This window comes from Haemaphysalis longicornis, unplaced genomic scaffold (genome assembly GCF_048455015.1).
Source record: "Haemaphysalis longicornis isolate Haplotype H1 unplaced genomic scaffold, Haemaphysalis longicornis Haplotype H1 scaffold_6, whole genome shotgun sequence".
Taxonomy (NCBI): Eukaryota; Metazoa; Arthropoda; class Arachnida; order Ixodida; family Ixodidae; genus Haemaphysalis; species Haemaphysalis longicornis.
The window spans coordinates 15,511,770-15,533,324 of record NW_027526407.1 but is presented as its reverse complement, the minus strand read 5'-3'; the positions used below and the strand labels follow the sequence as shown (position 1 = coordinate 15,533,324).

The 21,555-nt window shown below is 47.2% G+C and overlaps 1 protein-coding gene across 1 annotated transcript in view; it reads right to left on the bottom strand.

The window, feature by feature from the left end:
* Positions 1-16,619: 16,619 nt before the first annotated feature.
* The window catches only part of LOC144142918 (venom metalloproteinase antarease-like TtrivMP_A), a 78,274-nt gene continuing 73,338 nt past the window's right edge, over positions 16,620-21,555 (bottom strand). The window contains exons 11-13 of the mRNA XM_077674754.1: positions 21,037-21,207; positions 19,037-19,184; positions 16,620-16,766 (exon numbers count right to left, since the gene is read on the bottom strand). Coding sequence (XP_077530880.1) covers positions 16,620-16,766; positions 19,037-19,184; positions 21,037-21,207 — 466 coding nt within the window. The remainder of the gene's footprint in view (positions 16,767-19,036; positions 19,185-21,036; positions 21,208-21,555) is intronic.

Here is a 21,555-nt window from a genome sequence, read left to right as displayed (position 1 = left end):
CCACTCCCGTTTTATGTAACCACCGTTGCATATCAAGCTTCGCAGAACCAAAGGTCCTACAGAACATAAAATTACGATCCCGTGAAATAAAACTGCTGGGTAAAGAGTAGCTCTTGAGCGTATTAAACGAATCAGGTATCCAACGATGTCGTATAATATCTCGAAATTGAATGGGACCAACAAGATAACTTTATGACATGGAAGTGCCAACAGAATGGAGCTCTCCAAAGCAATATGGGCCAGCATTATGAGGAGTCAAGGCGAACTCCTATTTGTTTGGAAGTACACGGCATTTCAAATTCAATGGAACAAAATTTTTGTACATGTTTTATTAAATTGGAGAACATTAGTAGCTTTGACGTGAGAGTGGGTTGTTTTCATTTGGTTGTGGCCTTGTCTTCTTTTTTTCTTAAGTCACTGACTGGCATCTATGATAATTGGTTGTGTTGATGAGGTCCCATAGGATCATCAAGAGCTAGAGAAAGCCTATAAATGAAATTACTGACTGTCATTTTCTGAAATGTGTTGGTAATACTGTGAAAAAAAATATTTTTTTAGATTGCTTGAGCTGTTTTATTAATAAGTTAAAGAGGACGCATGCGTGTTTCTTCTGGGACTTGCATATTTCATGTATTTAAAGCTATGAGCAATCGATTCCGATGTATGTGTTGTCTTCGTTTTCTAGCGTATTGCACTGTCAGTATTACATTATTCCTCCGCAGCTTAGATTTCCTTCATGAAAAGTTAACAGCAGAAGTTATGAATTTTAAGTCCGAAAGGTACTTGACTTCCTTGACGCTGCAAAGTCACTCCTGCTCCAACGATTTTGTTAGGGCGAGCGGTTATTTGTGCATTAATAATTCTGAATCCTATATTGTGGCTCCAGATTGAAACGCTATTTTGTCCAGAAGGAACTAAATGAATATAAATCCAATAAAAACGTTGTTATTGCTTGAAACTCACCACCGTAGTCACCAAGCAGTGATGCAGCATGTCGGGCTCAAAAAGTAAAAGAATCGAGAAATTCTGCAACACAGTGCTTGTGGGCATGAAACCTGCCTTGCGTGAAATAGTTCGGACCACCTTTTGCTCGTCCAGTGTGCTCACTTCAGTGAATGCTTTACGTGGAACATCATCCGCAGCATTAACGTGGACGTACCACCGCAGGAGCCTTTCTCTATACCTAGTTTTGCGGCGAGACCTGCGTCCCAACAATTTGCCTCAAAAATGGCAAACACCTTGCACCATTGTTGCACCAATCTCTATCCCAGTTCGTAATTTCCCCCTGAAATTCCCCCTAAAGCACACCCGACGCCGTCTAAGCTCCATTGTTGCAAAACGAATATAGAATATATTATTACTTTGTCTAGCTGTCAACGGCCCCATAAAGTTCCCGCATTGATTGGGACGGATGTTGTCATCTACATCGTGGTTATGAGCAGTTTTACTCGGCACATTAGTGGAAACTTGAATATGTTTTTTTGGCATTCGGGGTACAATACCCGGCTTCAATGAGAGCTTAGGAAGGAGTTTACTAAACTCGCTTACTTCCCACGCCCTTTTAGCAGTATGAGAACAATAGGTATAACACGCACCGTCGACAAGCTCTTTATTTTATTCTTACAAATTCCCAACGTGATAATTTCAGCGCTATATGTCGTATTATTGGCACCTAAAAAGTATCCGTAAGCTTGTGCATCTCTGCGATACTCTGCTGCCGCCTCCTAAGTTCAAAACCATCGTAGCGGCCTTAACCATTTATATCCAAAAAAAAATACAATCAAGCGAATGATTTGGCGACCTAAGTACCACCTCGGTGCTCTCAGCTCGTTGCAACATATGCATTCGGAAAATTTGATGCATGGTAATGCTGTCATGCATCGTGGTGCATTACGCAGACGCGTTGCCGATATTTTATCTTGAATCGTTGAGAATTCGTGACGGGGCGCACGAAACTACAGTGTTTAACGTTGCTCTTCTAACTGTACGATGGCCGTTAGCATCATACCTGCTAGATTTCTTCCTTCGGGCGTTAATAAATATTGGTCGGCACTTACAGGTGTCAAATTTCAGCCGGTCGGCCGGCACCTGCCTAGAACATAATAAAACCAACATAGATACTAAATAACTGTTGATTTTAGCAGAGACAAAAAATAGGTATATACCCGACGTTCATTTTTCGTCCCGAATGGCAATTGTGTGGGCCATAGATTCAATTAATAAGGTGAAGCTGCGACACCCACGTATAGCCAAGCCCTAAATCAACCACTTCTTTTTTATCTTTGCCAATTGAGGAGAAAGATTCACTCACTCACCCATTCACAAGTCACCAGCTTCACTTCCCGGCATGACAACAAGTGGACCATCCTTTGTCCACGATTGACAGTGGGAGCATAAATATTCAACAGAAACTCTCGATTCGCAAAGCTTTGTCTTTCTGGGAGAACACTAGTGCTATCCCAATAAGATGCTATAAAATTAACTCAACCCACTTTTATAATTATTGCTTTTATTTACCCACAATATGGATACGATACCGCTGACTCTTGCGGACACATTCACCATTGATGCAAACCTGGAAACAACAAAGTTGCAGTAGTAACATTTCCCATGCTAAACAAGATACATTCGTGGTGACTGAAAATATCGTCACATAGTCAAACAGGCTACATTGAAAATATATTTCACGGTGACAACATAGATTTGAAAAAAAGAATTCACTTGCATAACAGTAGGCATTAGAAGTAAGCAGCTCCATTTATTATACGTGTGTTAAAGCAGTCTCTTTTTGCACACGAAATAAATGTAGCAAATGATGCTTTGTAACCAAGATTAGTTAATATACCGGAGCAGTTGGGACTTGTCACTACTCGCAAGGAGTGTTTTTCAAGGCTACTGGCAGGCAGTACTTCGACAACTCAGAGGTTATTTCGCTGCTCCAAAAATTAACGCCTGATAGTTGAAGAACGGCGTCAGCGCAGATCTTCAAAGACCGGGTGGTCCGTCTCCCAATTTCGGCGGCAGTGCGTTAATGGATGTCGCTGGCTAATCTCACCAGCAGTCGCCAGGTTCTGGGGGCTTTGGCACAAACAGTAGTTATATGCCGGGACCAGGAAAGATTGCGAGTTAGATTCACGCCCAGATACTTGTATGAGGAAGCTTAGGAGACAGGTAAGTTGTTTAGGACATATTTAAAGGTGGAAGTGTTACGCTTGCGACTGAATGATACAAACTTGCATTTGGACAGGTTAAGGGTCATAAGCCAGATTTCACACCAATGAGAAATAGCGTTAAGGTCGTTTTGAAGAGCTATGTGGTCAGCGGCGTTAGTGATGGCGCGGTATACAATACAGTCATCTGCAAATAAAGGCATTCTGGATGATATATTACGTGGTAAATCGTTAATATAAATAAAAAATAAAAGGGGTCCGAGAACACTACCCTGAGGAACACCGGAAGTTACATGGCAACGGGAGGAGGAAAAAGTATTAACTACTGTAAATTGTTGACGGAGAGACAGGAAGTTACATATCCAAGTTAAAGATAGTGAGTCTAGTTTAAGGGCTCATAATTTTGATATTAGTCGACAATGGGCTACGCGATCGAAGGCTTTTGAGAAGTCCGGGAAAATGCAGTCGGTTTGCTGATTTGCGTCTATGTTAAAGTGTAAGTCGGTAGTAAATTCTAGTAATTGCGTGTCACAAGAAAAGTATTTCCGGAATCCATGCTGGTTGAGGAAGAAGAAGTTATTACTTTCTAGATGACTGAGAACATGCCACGCAATTATGTGTTCAAGCATCTTACACCAAATGCATGTGAGGGCTAATGGACGATAAATATCTGGTGAGTGCTTGTTTCCGATTTTAAAAAAGGGGACAACTTTAGCAACCTTCCAATCGGCCGGTAGGTTCCCTGACTCTAAGGATTTAATAAACAAATGGCATAGTATCTGACTAGAAATTGATGAAGTGTTTTGCAGTATTTTTGAATTGATGTTATCAATACCGGCAGATGTAGAGACCTTTAGGTTAGCAATGAGACATGAAATGCCATCAACAGTAATGGTAATGGGTTCCATATAGCGCCAGTCCAGTTCCGGTACAAATGGTACATTGCAGTAGTCTTCACGCGTAAACACAGAAGAAAAAAGTTATTAAACAGAGCTGCACACTCGCCAGCAGACACTGGTGCTTGGTTATCATCGTGTAATGTAATGTGATGATAATCCTGCTTAGGTGCAATAGTCCGCCAAAACTTTTTATTATCGTCCTGAAGAAGAGAGGGCAAGTCGCTAGAGTAGTACTTTTTTGGCGCCACATATTGCTCTGCCGTACGTTTTTAGGAATTCCTTGTGTTTTATGAAAGCCGAAGTATTGGAGTCACGTTTTGCTGCCCTATACAAGCACTTTTTCGTGTTTCAAAGTCTATGTAGTGATCGATTAAACCAGGGATTAGTCTTGTCGTTTTTAATGGTTATTAAGGGAACGTAAAGATCGATCAAAGTAGCCATTTAATTCCTGTACAGTACCCAATTTGCTTCGATTGTGCGGTCAGTAAAATTGGGCAGAAGTTTCTCATGAAAAAAAAATTTCTAGATTCGACTTCATTTCATCGTAATTGGCCCTGCTGAAGTCGCGAATTTTTTTCGTAACGGTGCAGGGGCGAGCTAGTGGGATGCGAAGTGATAGCTAGAGCAATTTGTGGTCAGAGAAGCCATCCAGGCAAGATATCGTATCAACCGTTTCGGTTGCAGTGGTTAAGATGACATCGAGTGTATTAGATTCCCGAGTGGGTTCATTAACTACCTGGAACAAATTGAGATTTAACGAAAAGTTAAGAAAATCAGTTGAGTTTTGAGATGATGAAGACAACGTAAGCCAGTCTATTTGAGGAAAGTTGAAGTCACCGAGAAGGTATACATAATCTGAAGGAAAACTGTAGGTTGCCATTTAAAGGTTCTGACGCAGGTTGTCAGCAAATTTTGGATCGGCCGCTGGTGGGCGGTAACAAGCACCAAACAGTATTTTTTGTTGCAGTCGTGCATCCTGCCCAGGATATCTCAAGGAACGACTTTGTAGGAATAGAAAACGAAGACAGAGATTTCTTAATGCCTATCAGCACACCGCCTCCCCGTCGTCCCACACGATCTCGCTGATAGAAGTTGTAGTTATTGAAGTCAGGAAAAATTTCACTATCGCACTCATCTGGGTGCAGCCAAGTTTCAGTTAGAACCACAACATCCGTGTCGTTATCTTCTAATAAAGAACAAAGGTATTCGCGTTTTCGCAATAAATTACGTATGTTAGTAAGGGTTACCGAGAGGCGTGAAGCTGATGTAGCGGGAAAGGGTTTAGTGCAACCTTGCTGACACTTCTTTCTTGGCTATCTTTGCAATTGCACGACAGAATCGGTTTCACGGACATAGATATAGGCTGCCTTTCCAATGTGCAGCTTATCGACAGAAAGTTTGAACGACATTTTGAACGGTCTCGCAAACTCAAGAAGCTTTTTCCTGGCTTGCCGCGTACCGAGTGAAAACTCTTCTCCGATAGAATAATCCGTATCCTTCAGCTTTGGCGCAGCCGACAAAATTTCCTGTTTGTCTTTGAATGTAGTGAGTTTCGCTATTATGGGTCTGGTTTTGTTGGCCGAGAACCTGCCGAGGCGATGCACCCGCTCAAACTGATCGCTTTTAAAGGAGACATCAAGGTGCGCAGAGCAGAAGTTAATCACTTTTTGTTCAGACGCCGCCCAATCTTTCTTATCTTCGTCCTCTAAGCCAAAGAACAGAATATTCGACCGCCTCAGCCTGTTTTCAGCATCCTCGCACCTGGCCGATAAATTCCGTAATTGATCATCTACGTCACGAACTGGGTTCGCTGATGGAAGTGTTTTAGCATAGTCGGTGCCACCGAGTGACGCAACGGTTGTTTCCCATTTCACCGCCCTTGTAGTCAAGCCTTGGATTTCACGGTCAGTAGCTTCCTGTTTTTTTTACACCTTTCAACTCACTCAAAATTGTCGCCTGCCCGGACTCAAGTCTTCGCATTGATTCAAGCATAGAAGACATGATTTCGTCACCAGGACCCGGATTCACCTCAATGTCACCAGAAAGCAACAACAGTAGACTGCACAACTGAACACAGGTACACGACTGCAGCACAAGTTGTTTGAACTTAACGTACAGATCAAAGGGATCAAAGGGGCACGACACCGCAACTAAACAGTAATTGCCACTTTTCACGCAGGTAGCATGGCCTAGGTAACTAACCTGGAAAAAACGGTGCAATGAGCGTTGCATTCCTGTTGCAGCGTCGTGCCCGAATGCGCAGGCGACCGGTGGACGTTTAAGTAGTGCGCTTGCAACGCAGATAACTGAAGTTCCGTGTGAAGGCCCGTGTTGCCAGATGTTTGATTTAGTTGACCCCAAACATGGCGAGGCAACAAATGCTGCCGATGAATTCTGAAGGGAACCATCAGGAACTGGAGGACACCAAGCGGGGAGCCAGGTGACGCAACCCCACAGGAGCGCGGCCTGGAAAATACGGTGCAATGAGCGTTGCATTCCTGTTGCAGCGTCGTGCCCGAGTGGGCAGGCGACCGGTGGGCGTTAACGTAGTCCGCTTGAAACGCAGATAACTGAAGTTTCGTGTGAAGGTCCGGGTTGCCAGATGTTTGATCCAGTTGACCCCAAACTTGGCGAGGCAACAAATGCTGCCGACGAATTCTCAAGGGAACCGTCAGGAACAGGAGGACACCAAGCGGGGAGCCAGGTGACGCAACCACAGAGGAGCGCAGCCTGGAAAAAACGGTGCAATGAGCGTTGCATTTTTGTTGCAGCGTCGTGCCCCTTCTCCGTCGTGCCCCGCTATGTCAAGCGGTGCTATTTTTGTAGTCACGAACACTTTTACTGTTTTCTTCAGTTCAGGTGACCGTCGTTATATTTTGACGTGAAAATAGCGGGTGGCAAAATGGGGTCACCAAAATTAATAACTCTGGCAGCTGACTTACCATCAAGGCTCTCTTAATTAGGCACAAATATTTAAGGAAGACCAACGTACGGATTCTTCTCGGACCGCTTGGTTGTTAGTCCCGTGGCACGTGTTGCCAACAACTGGTGCCCCATGGCCCCTTTGCTCGCATTAGAAGTGACCACGTGGCCCACTGTCCGGTATCCGGCGTCGCCGTCCACCGGACGACTTGCAGCCCCGTAGCCCGCATAGTTGGAAGCGTGGTTATGATACTGCTTTCTCTTTCCTGCGGGCCTCGACATCCATGGTCTGTATTCTCCATCTCCCTATCAGGCACAGCTTGCTTCTAGGGGCAATCCACACGGGGTGGAGGCACCTACCCTGCGGCTACGATCAAGCACTCCTGAATATAACGCGCGTGTTGGGCAAAGTACTCACGGCTTTAAAAGCTGTGAACAGGAAATTTACATTCGAACCTGGGATGAAATGGTCACCTAAGCCTTGGGACTACCTCGTACCATGGCGTTAGCGGGCTTGCTCTGCAATACCGGTGACGCAAACTTCGAACATACTTGGAACGACTCTCGTTTACATGCTGTGTATCCGCTAGGTATCCGGTACTCATAACTTCGAAGCAGAAATTCGTCGCTGAAACGGACACAGATCTTGTCCCAGATCTGACATATAGAGCCCGTGGGCTACACACAAGCCCCGATACATGAAACGCCCCCTGCAAAACTCGAATGAGCATGTAACCAGGGTATTTAAGTCTCCGAGACCGGTTTATGCGCACAAAGAGGTTGAATTCCGCAACGCTCTGCTGGTCATTGTAGCTACGCTATAGTGGAATAGTTGCGCGGGGTGCTCCTCAAATCGTCGCGGTCTGAGGCACTCTAATTTGTGTTGTTTAATAAATCCTTCGTTTCAAGTGGACGTGCAGATGATTATTTCTACTTAGTAGGGCAAGAAAGGAAAGCGAGTGTTCTTGACTGTGAACCAGTGTTGTTTATAACAACGACTACCGCATTAATTGGAACTCTTTGCTATCTTGCAGATGGTGTAGTGCTTCCTGCAGCGTCGTAGCGTGACGTATATAGTGGGCGTTGTATGATCACTCCCCCACGAAAATCCGCAGAGGAGCGCAGGCTCGTTCGACTAACTTCGGTACCGGCGCGACATCAATGGCACCCATAGTATTTCCTCCCCCCCGCTGTCTTATCTTCGTGACCCCGAAACACTCTGCTCTACTAACGACGCGAATACAGTGGAGTGTGACCGAACTTGTCACCTACACCGACTGGTTCTCTACAACCCCCAGTCATCCCCAGTAACCCTTTAGCCCCTATGAAGTGAAATTACTTGGTCCGTTCCATATATAAACAAATAAAATGCATGACCTGCAATGCAAGTACCTCACCTCTAAAACGATTCCTTGCTCACTTTGAGGACTTTGAGCTTTCCAAATGAATTATTCAATCAATGAACATTTGGAGAAAAACTAGTGTTGTTGGTTTCTTTTTATTCGCGAAGCCATTAAGGACAGCCTGCATCGTTGCTCAGCTAAACAGAAGCTGAAGACTGCACGTCACCCAAAGAAAAATAGTCTTACTCAGCGCTTGAGTCGTCCCATGTATGGGTTGCTTTAAGAGGCGGAACTAGCCTTGCACAACTGCTCGCAATTACGCTGCCTAATCGGCCTCATTAACAATCGGAGTCATTTATAATCACCAGGTATCACCTAGATCGGTAGACTACAGAAGTCCCAGGAAGCCACGAGACACCTCTCTTTGCACTATCCAGATGACCAAAGTAGCATGGGGCACTTACAACTTCCAGAAACCACGGGAATGGTTTTTCTGACTAAGGTATTTTTTGGGACAGTTTCTAATATATTGTCACGAAGCCAAGGACGACGCAGTTGTCTTGCAGGAGAAACAAGTTTATTGGAGCGAACTTGTGCTCCCCTAACAACTCAAAAGAATACAGAGGCGGCGAAGCAGGTCAACAAAGTGACTTGCGTCAGCGAGCGTCGCAGAATCGAATGCCCCGGCGTCCGCACTGCAGGCTTTTTATCTTTCGGTGCGCGTGGTTCTCGAAACGTCGATTCACATCGAGAACATAGTAGATCCAAGAAGATTATTCTGGGCTGTTCACGTTAGATCGGAATGCTCTCCCTATCACGACAGATAACAGATGCGGCACAGAAAGAAAGAATGGAACACGCGCTTCCCTTGGCGCAGAGATAACACAGACCGGCGCAGCCGGGCGGTAAAAGCAAAACACAAATAAACAAACCCAATGTATGGTTCGCGGCATTACCCCCCCTCTAAGAGTGCATCGACCCGATGCTAACATAAGCGACAGTCCGAAAATAAAAATAAAATTCGTTATCGTCCGTAGAAAGGTTTTAAGCGAACCACGTGGACGACTTCGGGCCGCATGCGTCGTCGTGATGTTCCGGAATCACCATCGGGGATCACCTCGTAGGTAAGTTGGCCGACACGTCGTAGAATCTGGTAGGGTCCGAAATACCGTCGCAGGAGCTTCTCACTGAGTCCGCGTCGTCGGATGGGAGTCCAAACCCACACACGATCCCCTGGTTGGTACTCGGCGTCTCGGCGTCGGAGGCTGTAGCGGCCCGCATCCACCAGCTGCTGGTCCGTTATACGAACTCGAGCGAGCTGGCGGGCCTCCTCCGCACGTTGAAGATATCCGTGGACGTCGGCGTTGAGGTCGTCGTCTTCTACGTGCGGAAGCATGGCGTCGAGCATCGTAGTCGGCCTTCTACCGTAGACAAGCTCGAACGGCGTCAGCTGCGTCGTCTCCTGGATAGCCGTGTTGTACGCAAACGTGACATACGGGAGCACTTCGTCCCAAGTCTTATGTTCAACGTCAACGTACATTGACAGCATATCTGCGATTGTCTTGTTCAGACGTTCTGTTAGTCCGTTCGTTTGGGGGTGGTACGCCGTCGTTCTTCGGTGATCCGTGTTGCTGCAGCGTAATACTCCTTGCATCAGCTCCGCAGTAAATGCCGTTCCGCGGTCTGTGATTAGGACTTCCGGGGCTCCATGTCGCAGCACAACTTGGCTTATAAAGAACTTTGCCACTTCTTGTGTAGTCCCTCTCGGAAGAGCGGCGGTCTCTGCGTAGCGCGTCATGTAGTCTGTCGCTACGACAATCCACTTGTTCTGTGATCGTGACGTAGGGAACGGGCCTAAAAGGTCCATTCCAATCTGTTGAAATGGTCTCGATGGGACGGCGATCGGTTGTAGAAGTCCAGCGGGTCTTGACGGCGGCGTTTTTCGTCGCTGGCAGTCACGGCAGCTCCGGACGTAGTGGGTGACGTCAGCGGTAAGGCCGGGCCAGTAGTACCTCGCCTTGATTTTTCCAATAGTGCGGGCTGTGCCGAGATGTCCGGAAGACGGGTCGTCGTGGCACGCTTCCAAAATTTCGTCACGAAGGTCCGCGGGGATGACGAGAAGGTAATTCGCTCTTGTTCCGGGGCTGAAATTCTTCTTCACGAGGACGGAGTTTCTCAGGCTAAATGCTGGTAAGGTGCGTTTGAAGGTCCTAGGAACGGCAACGTTGCATCCCTCGAGGTACTCGATTATGGCGCGTAAGTCGGGGTCGGCACGCTGCTGGGCGGCTAGGTCGCTCTCCGTCACGATCCCGAAGAACACGCTGTCTTCATCAGAGTCTTGTGGTGGTTGGTCGACGGGGGCGCGGGACAGGCAGTCGGCGTCGGAGTGTTTCCTGCCGGATTTATAAACGACTGTAACGTCGAACTCCTGCAGGCGCAAGCTCCACCGCCCAAGACGGCCAGAGGGGTCCTTCAAATTGGCGAGCCAACACAGCGCATGGTGGTCTGTTACAACCTTGAATGGCCTTCCATACACGTATGGGCGAAATTTTGAAATCGCCCATATAATAGCCAGGCACTCTTTCTCAGAGGCAGAATAGTTTTTCTCCTCCTTCGACAGACCACGGCTGGCATAGGCGATTACCCTTTCGCAGCCGATTTGCTTTTGGACAAGGACGGCACCCAAGCCTATATCACTGGCGTCCGTGTGCATTTCCGTTTCGGCATTTTCGTCGAAATGAGCGAGCACGGGCGGGCTTTGCAGGCGTTTTTGCAGCTCGCAGAATGCTTTTTCTTGGTCGTTTTCCCAGCTGAAATGGGTGCTGTCTTTTGTCAAGCGCGTGAGTGGCTCTGCAATGCGTGCGAAGTTTGCGACGAAGCGCCGGTAGTATGCGCACAGCCCGAGAAATCTTCGCACGCCCTTCTTGTCTTTCGGCCTAGGGAAGTTCGCGATAGCTGAAGTTTTTGCCGGGTCAGGTAGGACTCCCGCGGCGTTGACGACGTGGCCCAAGAACTTGAGTTCCTTGTATGCGAAACGGCACTTTTCAGGCTTCAGCGTCAACCCCGACGTACGAATGGCCTCGAGTACAGACTCCAACCTTGCAAGGTGTTCGTCGAAAGTCCGGGCGAATACCACTACGTCGTCGAGGTATACGAGGCAGGTGTGCCACTTAAGGCCAGCTAGCACAGTGTCCATGACTCTTTGAAACGTCGCTGGTGCTGTGCACAGCCCAAACGGCATCACCTTGAACTCATATAGGCCGTCTGGGGTTATAAATGCAGTCTTCTCTCGGTCTCTCTCGTCCACTTCAATTTGCCAGTAGCCGGTCTTCAGGTCCATCGATGAGAAGTACTTCGCGTGGCAGAGGTGGTCGAGGGCGTCGTCGATTCGGGGGAGGGGGTACACGTCCTTTTTCGTGATTTTGTTCAGTCGCCGGTAGTCAACACAAAACCTTAATGTGCCGTCTTTTTTCTTTACGAGTACGACGGGCGCAGCCCAGGGGCTTTTCGATGGCTGTATAATGTCGTCGCTGAGCATGTCGTCGACTTGAGTCCGGATGGCTTCCCGTTCGTGTGAAGAGACGCGGTACGGTGACTGTCGGGTAGGTCGGGCTCCATCTTCGGTTATTATTCGGTGCTTCGCTAGAGGGGTCTGACGTAGTTTTGCGCTCGACGAAAAACATTCGCTATAGCGACGCAGCAAAGCCAATAATTTGTTCCATTGTTCTTGCGGTAGCGCCGGATTCACGTCGAAGGGCTGCGGGAGCTTGAAGGTTTCTACGGGGGTGCGTTCAAAGTCGGCGACCGCGATCACGTCACTTGCTTCTTGCGTTTCTTCGAGGAATGCAATTGCCGCGCCCTTGTTTAAATGCTGGTACTCCTCGGTGAAATTAGTAACCAAAATGTGGGATTGGTGTTCCTTGAAGCGCGCAATGCCTCTTGCGACAGACACACCGCGGTCAAGAAGCAACCTTTGGTCACTCTCCACGATAGCGTCAACGTCAGGAGCAGCACCTTCACAGTAGACGGTGATCATCAAACTTGCGCGGGGTGGCAGGGTGACATGATCATCGGCTATCCTTACAGCTGCACGGATTTCGGGGTTCGATTCCGGCGTCATGGAGTGGTCGGAGGAAAACGTTATCGACTTCGTCTGCAGATCGATTATTGCGCCGTTGTCCGTCAAAAAGTCCATTCCGAGAATTACGTCGCGGGAGCAGTTGGGCAAAACGACGAACACCGCAGGGTACGTCGTGCCGTCTATGGTGACGCGCGATGTGCACGTTCCACTTGGCGTCACGAGGTGGCCTCCTGCTGTGCGTATGTGCGGACCGTCCCATCTGGTCATAACCTTCTTCAGTTTAGACGCAAATGGTCCGCTCAACACGGAGTAGTCGGCTCCCGTGTCTACGAGGGCGACTACATCAAAGCCGTCGATGGACACCTTGACGTCGGATGCCGCCTTCCTCGAGTTCCGGGTGCGTCGGGGCGTCGCATCTCGGCTTGTGCGTGTTGACGGTCGGGCACTGTGCGTCGTCGTTGTCATCGTCTTCTCAGCGGACGTCTCGGTTCGGTCGGGTGCGCGTCGCGGCGTATAGCTGTCGTCGTGTACGGAAGTCTCGTCAGGTCTGGGTCGGATCGTCGGGATGAGGGCATGTTGTGAGTCACTGTTTTCCGCGAGTCGTTGCGTCGTTGGAGGGTTTTCATTTTTCCGCGATCGTGCAACTTTACCTCCAGAAGTTGCTGCTTTTAGTTTCCCCCGCGTGGGCTGGGGGACCTTCCACGTGAGAACTCAGCATTGCTACGGCGGTTCGGCGACTGGTATGGGTAGGGTGACGGCGAACGGTTGAAACGGGCTGGTCGACGGCTGGTGTTGGACAGGTACTCTTCGATCTCCGATGGGCGCTGGCCAGTTCGGGGGCGGGGTGCGTCGACGGAGAACCCTCGCAAACCGAGCCTCCTGTAGGGGCAGCGACGGTAGACGTGGTCGGCCTCTCCGCAGTGGTAGCACAGCGGACGATTGTCGGACGTTCGCCACACGTCGGTCTTCCTTGGGGCAGGGGGTTGCGCCGCAGGTGGTCGGGCCGGCGAGAGGGGACGACGGTACGGAACCTCGTGACGATAGGGTGCAGGTGGGCGAGGGCGATGTACAGCAGCCGCGTAGGTCATGGCTTGCGGCTCGCGAGGTGCTACTGGCGTCGTTGAAGTTCCCAGCGCTTGCTGCACTTCTTCTCTAATGACGTCGGTAAGAGAAGCGACTTGTGGTTGCGGCGGCGTCGGGAGCAGTTTCCGCAGCTCCTCCCTCACTATTTCGCGGATAGTGTCGCGTAGTGAGTCGGAGTTGATAGCGCTGGCACCAAGCGTCTCCGAAACCAGCGCATTGATTGGGCGGTCGTACTGCCTCGTTCTGATTTCGAGCGTCTTCTCCATCGCGGCGGCCTCAGACGCGAATTCGGACACGGTCTTGGGGGGGTTGCGAACAAGGCACGCGAAGAGCTCTTGCTTCACACCTCGCATCAGAAACCGTAGTTTCTTTTCTTCCGTCATTCCTGGGTCCGGACGGCGGAAAAGTCGCTTCATTTCCTCGACGAAGATTACGACTCCTTCGTTCGGGTGTTGCGTTCGAGTTTCCAGTAAAATCGCAGCTCGTTCTTTTCTCACCACGGTCGTGAAGGTCTTAAGGAACTCGCTTTTGAATTGCGTCCAGTCGGTCAAGGCGCTCTCGTGGTTTTCAAACCAAGTTCGGGCTGCATCCTCCAAGTAAAAGAAAACATGCCGGAAGGTTTCTTCATCGTCCCACCTGTTGAAGATCCGCACGCGCTCCAGCTTCTCCAACCATTCCTCTGGATCTTCAGCGGGGGCTCCCCGGAACGATGGCGGTTCCCGGGGCTGCTGCAGCATGATTGGCGACGTTGTTTCTTGTACCATGGTGTTGGTTGCAGCGTTCCTTCTCTTGGGCCCTTCTGGCATCAAACCGAACTCGGGTGGTAAACCTTGCAGGCGGAGGCTGGCTCTTGTTGGACTGGCTTGGCGGCTTCCCGAGGTTGCAGTGGGCATGAAGGGTGCGTACCCAGCACCTCCACCAGATGTCACGAAGCCAAGGACGACGCAGTTGTCTTGCAGGAGAAACAAGTTTATTGGAGCGAACTTGTGCTCCCCTAACAACTCAAAAGAATACAGAGGCGGCGAAGCAGGTCAACAAAGTGACTTGCGTCAGCGAGCGTCGCAGAATCGAATGCCCCGGCGTCCGCACTGCAGGCTTTTTATCTTTCGGTGCGCGTGGTTCTCGAAACGTCGATTCACATCGAGAACATAGTAGATCCAAGAAGATTATTCTGGGCTGTTCACGTTAGATCGGAATGCTCTCCCTATCACGACAGATAACAGATGCGGCACAGAAAGAAAGAATGGAACACGCGCTTCCCTTGGCGCAGAGATAACACAGACCGGCGCAGCCGGGCGGTAAAAGCAAAACACAAATAAACAAACCCAATGTATGGTTCGCGGCAATATTGATCGGTGTTGCCAGGCAAACCATGCGAGCTGCGGAAACAGGCCGCCACAATCCTGATTTTGTGTAGCCCAGCTCGTGTAGGAGCTGAGGCTGATGGTTCTCCGTGCAGCATATTCGGTGGAGCAGGCTTCGGCTGTCTTCAGGCTTGTCTTCATGCACGTTGATGTACTGGTCACGGACATTGCCTAAAGGACTAGTGAGCCGTCTGTTTTTGCATTCATTGGTAGTCACACTGCGCCCGGACTCTCCTTGTATGTAACGAGACACCTCTCGATAGGCTGCCAGCATATTCTTTTCTCGCTACACCAAGTTGATAAAGCATCCCCTCAAATTTCACGGTAAAACCTTCATGCTTGAAACGTTTGCATATAAGTATTTCTCTCTGACAGGGCTTCTACACAGGCGTACCACACTGAAATAGGCGAAGAGATGACTTGTATTCCCAAAATAATGTGACTTTACCCGCTTTAAAAGATGATGTTTTGCGTAACGCAGCTTCTATGCCAACAACCACTCCCGGTAGATGAAACCATGGGCTTCAGCCGTGTTCTCAGAAAATATATAAACTGGGTATACAATAACTTCTGGCGCGCACCCCTCATTTTGCGTAAACAAAACTACAAGTGTATACGTGCAAGGAGTCGCCTTTATAACTCTACAAATGCTCTAGCGCCAATGCTCACCCATCTGCAAAACCATGCAACCCTTCTAGCGAGCATTAAAAGAACACAAAGTTTTTCCTTCTATGTTTTGTCTCATCACCATGAGCAGGGCGGCAGAGTTCTGGTAGATACAGTTTCTCTTGAAATATTCTTCGCCCAACGGGGCCGGTTATTCTTCTTTCAATTTTTTATTCAGCTGAGGCCAAACATTTTTGAGGGACATTCTTTAACCGCCGAATATGGCTACCCCCCCCCCCCCCATTGGATTCGTGCATGACGGCCTTGCTCTTGCTGCTTTCGCTAAATTCACCGGTACGGGTATCTATGATTCGCAGATCCACCACGAGTTTATTTACGGTTTTCAGCATGGGCTCGTCCATTCTGTACCTTTGTGTTAGGTATCATGAGATCCCCTATCCGTGATGACGCCCTCTAATGGAAGTTGTTTTTACCTTACACCGGCTAATATTGCGTCTTGCAAAATTTAATTGGCCTAATTTACGGTGTAGCTACGCTCCTGTTGACATCGGTGCGGTGGCAATGTGATATTGTCAAAGTTTTGGCTCCAGCCACACCATACAGCCCTTTTGACGCAGCACCCTTAAGCGTTCTACCGGCGTGTTATCACTGGATGGGCGCATGTTTCGATCCAGCGTTGACGTGAAGATAATGCTTGCTACTACTGAGGTAGGCCTCATTTTGCCAGCCGACAAATTATAGACGGAGATTCATCACTATGCTTTGGTTTTGTTCGTGCCACAGATCTAGACTCTAGACACTAGGGCACTTATTTGTGCCTTTCCCGCCTCCCGCGGTGTCAGAGGTTTACACGACACAAAAGCTAACTATATTTACTGCAATAAAAGAATTTTAAATATCTATGTAGAGAAATAATTACAATTCAATCACAATAAACATGTTACACGTTTTCTCACGTTCAGTTGTTAGCTCATATATAACACATTACGAGCCTTTGTTACTGAATAAATCGACTATATTTTAACATTGGTTATCGACATTTTAGAGTTTTTTTAGAACGTTTTTTGCGGCTCAAGCAGTATAAAGGTATGAGACAGAGCAACTACACCAACAACCTTAGAAAACATGCTTCAAGACCTTAACTTTACCTTTCTTTCCCAGCGCTGTCCACACCGGGTGCCGTCGATAAGTAACACCGACCAATGGTGATCAGCCGCATTTCCATAGTCTCTCCCCGGTACAAAGCAATCTCCCATACAACCCCTCAGTGGGCGGTTCTGGGTAATCAAACACATGGAGATAATGAATAAGTATAAAACGCACTAAGAATTCATTTGTAGCCGGCTCATTTCCTCCCTGGCCTTTCCCAACTCTCCCAAAGTGGACCTCGTTCAATTGGAATAAAACCCAGCGCAAAACACAGGACACAGAAGAAAACGACGGTACAATATGGCACAAACAACTGAAACGAATAAGGCATTTGAACGCCTATAGATACCCTGCCGGCAACATTATGCGCATGTGGCTGTTAGAACCTGCGCCAAGGCCAAAGCGAACACCCTACCTATTAATCCAAATTATATGATGTGCACTCAGAATGCTGATAGCTGAATCCGGTAGGTACCGGTTTCTTAACGCGGGGAGTACAGGTTCGATTCCTGCCTCAGGCAGCGTGTTTTTTTTCTTCCTGTTGGCTCCTCCCCTGAATGTTCCCAGAGGCGTATAACGCCGAACCTCTCAGGCTGTCGGGTTGCCTGGACATCGAGGTTCTTTGGTGTGACTGACAGAGAACGCGGGCCTAAACAGCTGTTCTGTTAATAAAATGTCGTTCATTCATCTCTGTGAAAGCAGTTGACAACCGAGGATTTTATGCGAAATGAGGCATACCAGCATGAATGCGTTCACATCACATTTGGCTGAATTTTTTCTGGCTGTCTCATCTTCGCTGTCTCGACGCCATCCCTCGTGCTGTGTACCATAGGTCCGCTTTTTCTCACTGGCCGCTAAATTGGCAGGACGATAGACCTTGTGCTCAGCGTCATGGTCCCGCTTTCCTCGCGGTCAACCCATCTGTTCAACCCCGAAGGTTTCATTTGGCGGCGCTCACGCTCTCTCATTCTGTCACACCGTATTTGGACGCATTGGCAACGATCGCTGTCCCGCAGCTGCTCGGGGAATTGTTACTGTTACTCTTACCATTGCATTCTTCACTCATAAATTCTGTTACCAACGCGTGTTCCGAAGCGAGAGTGTTCCCTTTTTTGTGGCTTGTAGATACGTCATAATCACGTGCAACGGTGCGGCACGCTACGAGATCGCGGCGTTCTTTTTGTCTTTTGGCTTTGCACTCCTTGCTTTCCGTTTCTGTCGCGCATGAGTACTAAGTGCGCCGAAGGGTTTTCCCTAGACATGGACAGCTCCGTGGAACAATGTATTGTACGGTACTACTCCTCAAAGACATTGGCGAGGGGTAATTTGCTTACTTGTTTCCTATAATATTTTCCGTGGAAATTGTAGAGAGAACCAATGCCTGGCCTTTTCTCATGACACCCCAAGAATCAGGCGTGTAGCACAGTTTCTGGAGGAGAAGATCCAGAAACGCAATTCGACCCACCTGTCCCACTCACCGCTATAAAAATTTTTCCCCGTATTATCAAAACCAGACCACACTCTGCCACCACATCACAGTATTCAAACTGGCGACTGAGTCGTGTAACGGCTGCCAATATAACCACTACCCAATGTCTTTTAAGGTTAACCTGCTTCACCCCCAGCTCTCCCCTAAGCTAAATCAACTGTGCACCAGCCCGGCGACCATATAATTCTCACCTGACCTAAACAACACACATTGCAAGATACAGCACAAATCTGAGATCACCCCCTGTCTTGGAAGAGGCGATTAGGCCCGCTTATATCTCTAGCTGATCATAGCTAGCTGACAGCCGTAGCGGAGGAGTTCTGCACAACCAGTGGAACCCCAGTGGTAGAATACACCCAATGACAACCCGTCGAAATCATCCTTAATGGCCCATCAGAGTATATTATTTATCCTTCTTATACGTTGCCGCCACTAGACGGCTGCTTTAAGTGGAACTAGCACCGCGGCACTATGAACTCGATTTACCAGTTTTACCTTATCACCAATTAAAAAATAGGGTTTCATAAAGGCGCCATTTGAACACCCCTTTAAACTTCAAAATGGTCGTACTTAGACGTAATGTAGGTGGTAGAATTTGAAGTAAGAAAAATACCCGTACCTTATTTAAAAATGTAATTGAACAAAAGCTAATTACAGAAGGATTGGAGGGTAATCAATGCTTTTGCTGCGAAATGTTCGTAGGAGGAAATCACGCCAACCTTTCTCAAAGTGTCCACAAACACGCAGGGGTTCCGACTGCGGCAAGGGCAACCTAAAGATATCTATTAAGTTTACTGTTTCGTCCATATGTCACTATACCTTTGATAGCAATAAATTACATCATTGGTTTCTTTCTCTAGCAATAATGTACATTTTCTTTTCAAGTGTAACACATCTAAAGCAACCTACCTTCATGAAGTATGTGTAGCTAAGCTTTGGGTAAGTCATACGGCACTGCCTGTTTTTGCTCAAGAAGTAGCCAGGTAATGTTCTTGTGCGATTCTTCTTTAGGCGACTTCCTGTGGTGATTTCATGAAGGCACTCGATATTTGTGGACCTATGCAAGAAACGAAATCAATATTGAAGCAAACCTTATTTATTGTTTTTTAAAGTGAAACTACATTTAACATGGTGCTTCCCGCTTTTTTGAGTGTGTTTAGCAACACAGTCAAAATTCGGTATGCGGTAAACACAACGGGACATGAAATCAAAAAGTCGCCGTCAAGAAAAAAACATCTAAGTTTGTACGCGAGGACTGAACTGAAGTCTTATAAAGTTTAACTGAGGTGTTTACCCGAGATTATTGTTGTCGCCATTTACTGCATTCATGTTTTTTAACGAATTTGGCTAGCGCCTTTGTCGGTCATGTTGCGTAGATTGCATTTTTGTGAAGCTTCGCCGCAGGAGCCAGATTTGAATTTCTTATAGTTGCCATTTTTGTTCGTCACAGCACAGTACCCTCACAAATTTATTTGTCTTAATAGAGGAAATTAGTTTAAAAAATGTTAGAAGCACAAAAATCCTGACACTGTCCCATTCATTTAACAAAATATTCTCGGTATATAACTCCGCGTATTCATTATTTTTCTTAGACAATTAATGGCAGCCTATTTTTGTCACTGAACAATAATGTGTATGACAGCTGCATCTTACCGCTGCTTACCTACGGGAAAACATTTGGAGGGGCACTAAAAGGGTAAACGCCAATTGAAGACGACTCAGCGAGCAATGAAACGGAAGATGATAGGTGTAACATTAAGAGACCAGAAGAGACCGGAGTAGGTCTGTGAAAAAACGTGTGTTAAGGAGATATTAGTGGAAATTAAGAAGAAATGGGTGTGGGCAGGGCATGTAATGCGAAGGCAAGATAACGGTTGGTCATTAAGGGTAACAGAGTGGATCCCTAGAGAAGGCAAGCGTTGCAGGGGGAGGCAGAAAGTTAGATGGGCAGATGAGATCAAGAAGTTTGCGGGGATAAATTATTCGCAGTTTGCACACGACCGGGGTAATTGGAGATGAATGGGAGAGGCCTTTGCCCTACAGTGGGCTGATGTAGGCAGATGATGATGGTGATTATGTTGATGATTCCTTTTTATACTAACCTGCCCATCAGATGACCGCGAAAAAGGGAAACTCATGTTTGGTCGTTTTTTTTTCAAATAAAATAAAGATACACCTACTTTTGAAGAGCTGGATTGTCGACAATTAAGACTGTTCAATGCCTATCCTCAGAGTATTTGCGTTGTCAAAAAAGTCACAGAAAGCGAAGGTTACTCTTTCCTATCATATTAATTTTCCACCATTCTACGTGCGAGTTATTGAAGCGTACCCCGCAGTTTGGAATACCCCTACGTTGCTAAATCTCGGCTTCCTTATTATAACCGCCACCAGTTGTTTTCTCACGCCACCTGGTCCTACTCCACTTAACAGGAAAAACTGTTCCCATCTCTGCAAACAAAATTGAAGCGGAATATAAAGAAGGCATTTAGCGCTGAAACAAGCAATACAATAATAAAGGGAATGACACTCGTCGCACTTTTTGAATAATTGCTTTGTACTTCGGTTCTCCAGATTGCTTAGCTGGCTAAAAGACAGAAATCTTTCAACGCTAATAATTTTTCTCAAAAATTTGTTTACCAAAAGGTACATAGCTTGTTTACAGAAAAGCGCAGAGTTTATTTAATTTATTACTTGAAATGCGTGTTGAACAAAAAAAAATATAGAGGCAAATTTGTTGGCAGAGGCGAGATCGCTTCATCCGCACCCTCAAAATCTACTGATGCTGCCGAAATTAACAAGATATTGCCAATTTTCAGATCCACCGCAAACGCCTTCTTTTTCTTGCAAAGTATCCCTAGCGGAACAGATTTCTTCTCTCTTGAGAAATATTACTCACAATATTTACTTACCATGCGACCAGTGACATCGAGTAATCGCAGCACCAAGAAAATTTCATGCTTCTGGAATCTGTCTCGTAATAGCTCATCAGGTATCCAGCCTCCCAAGGACACTGGACTGAATTTGCATGAAAGCCTGGAAACTGTCCAGCTATTTCGGTGCCATCGTGGGAGCAGCCGAGTCTGAAAGACGAAGAGTTTTTAGAAAACGTGTTCGGTGCATTAATTTGGAACAGGTAATATTTTAACCCCCACAAGTAGCCAGGCAGTAGGAATGGTGGTATTCGATTTAACTCAACTTCTTTGCCCATCTTTTCGTACGTGAAAGTTATTTGCCTGCTGCGGCCTCTAAAAATTTTCCTCTGTATCAGGTCTTTACTGAAATTTTTCCTTTTTTTCTGATTGAGCCTGGGCGTTGCTACGTGTGAAACGTGTGTCCCAACAGAAAAAAAGAATTAACACCGCCGAAAAAACTGACTAATCATGTACGCACTCCTAAAAAAATTCAGAAATTCCAACTGTAACCTTGTT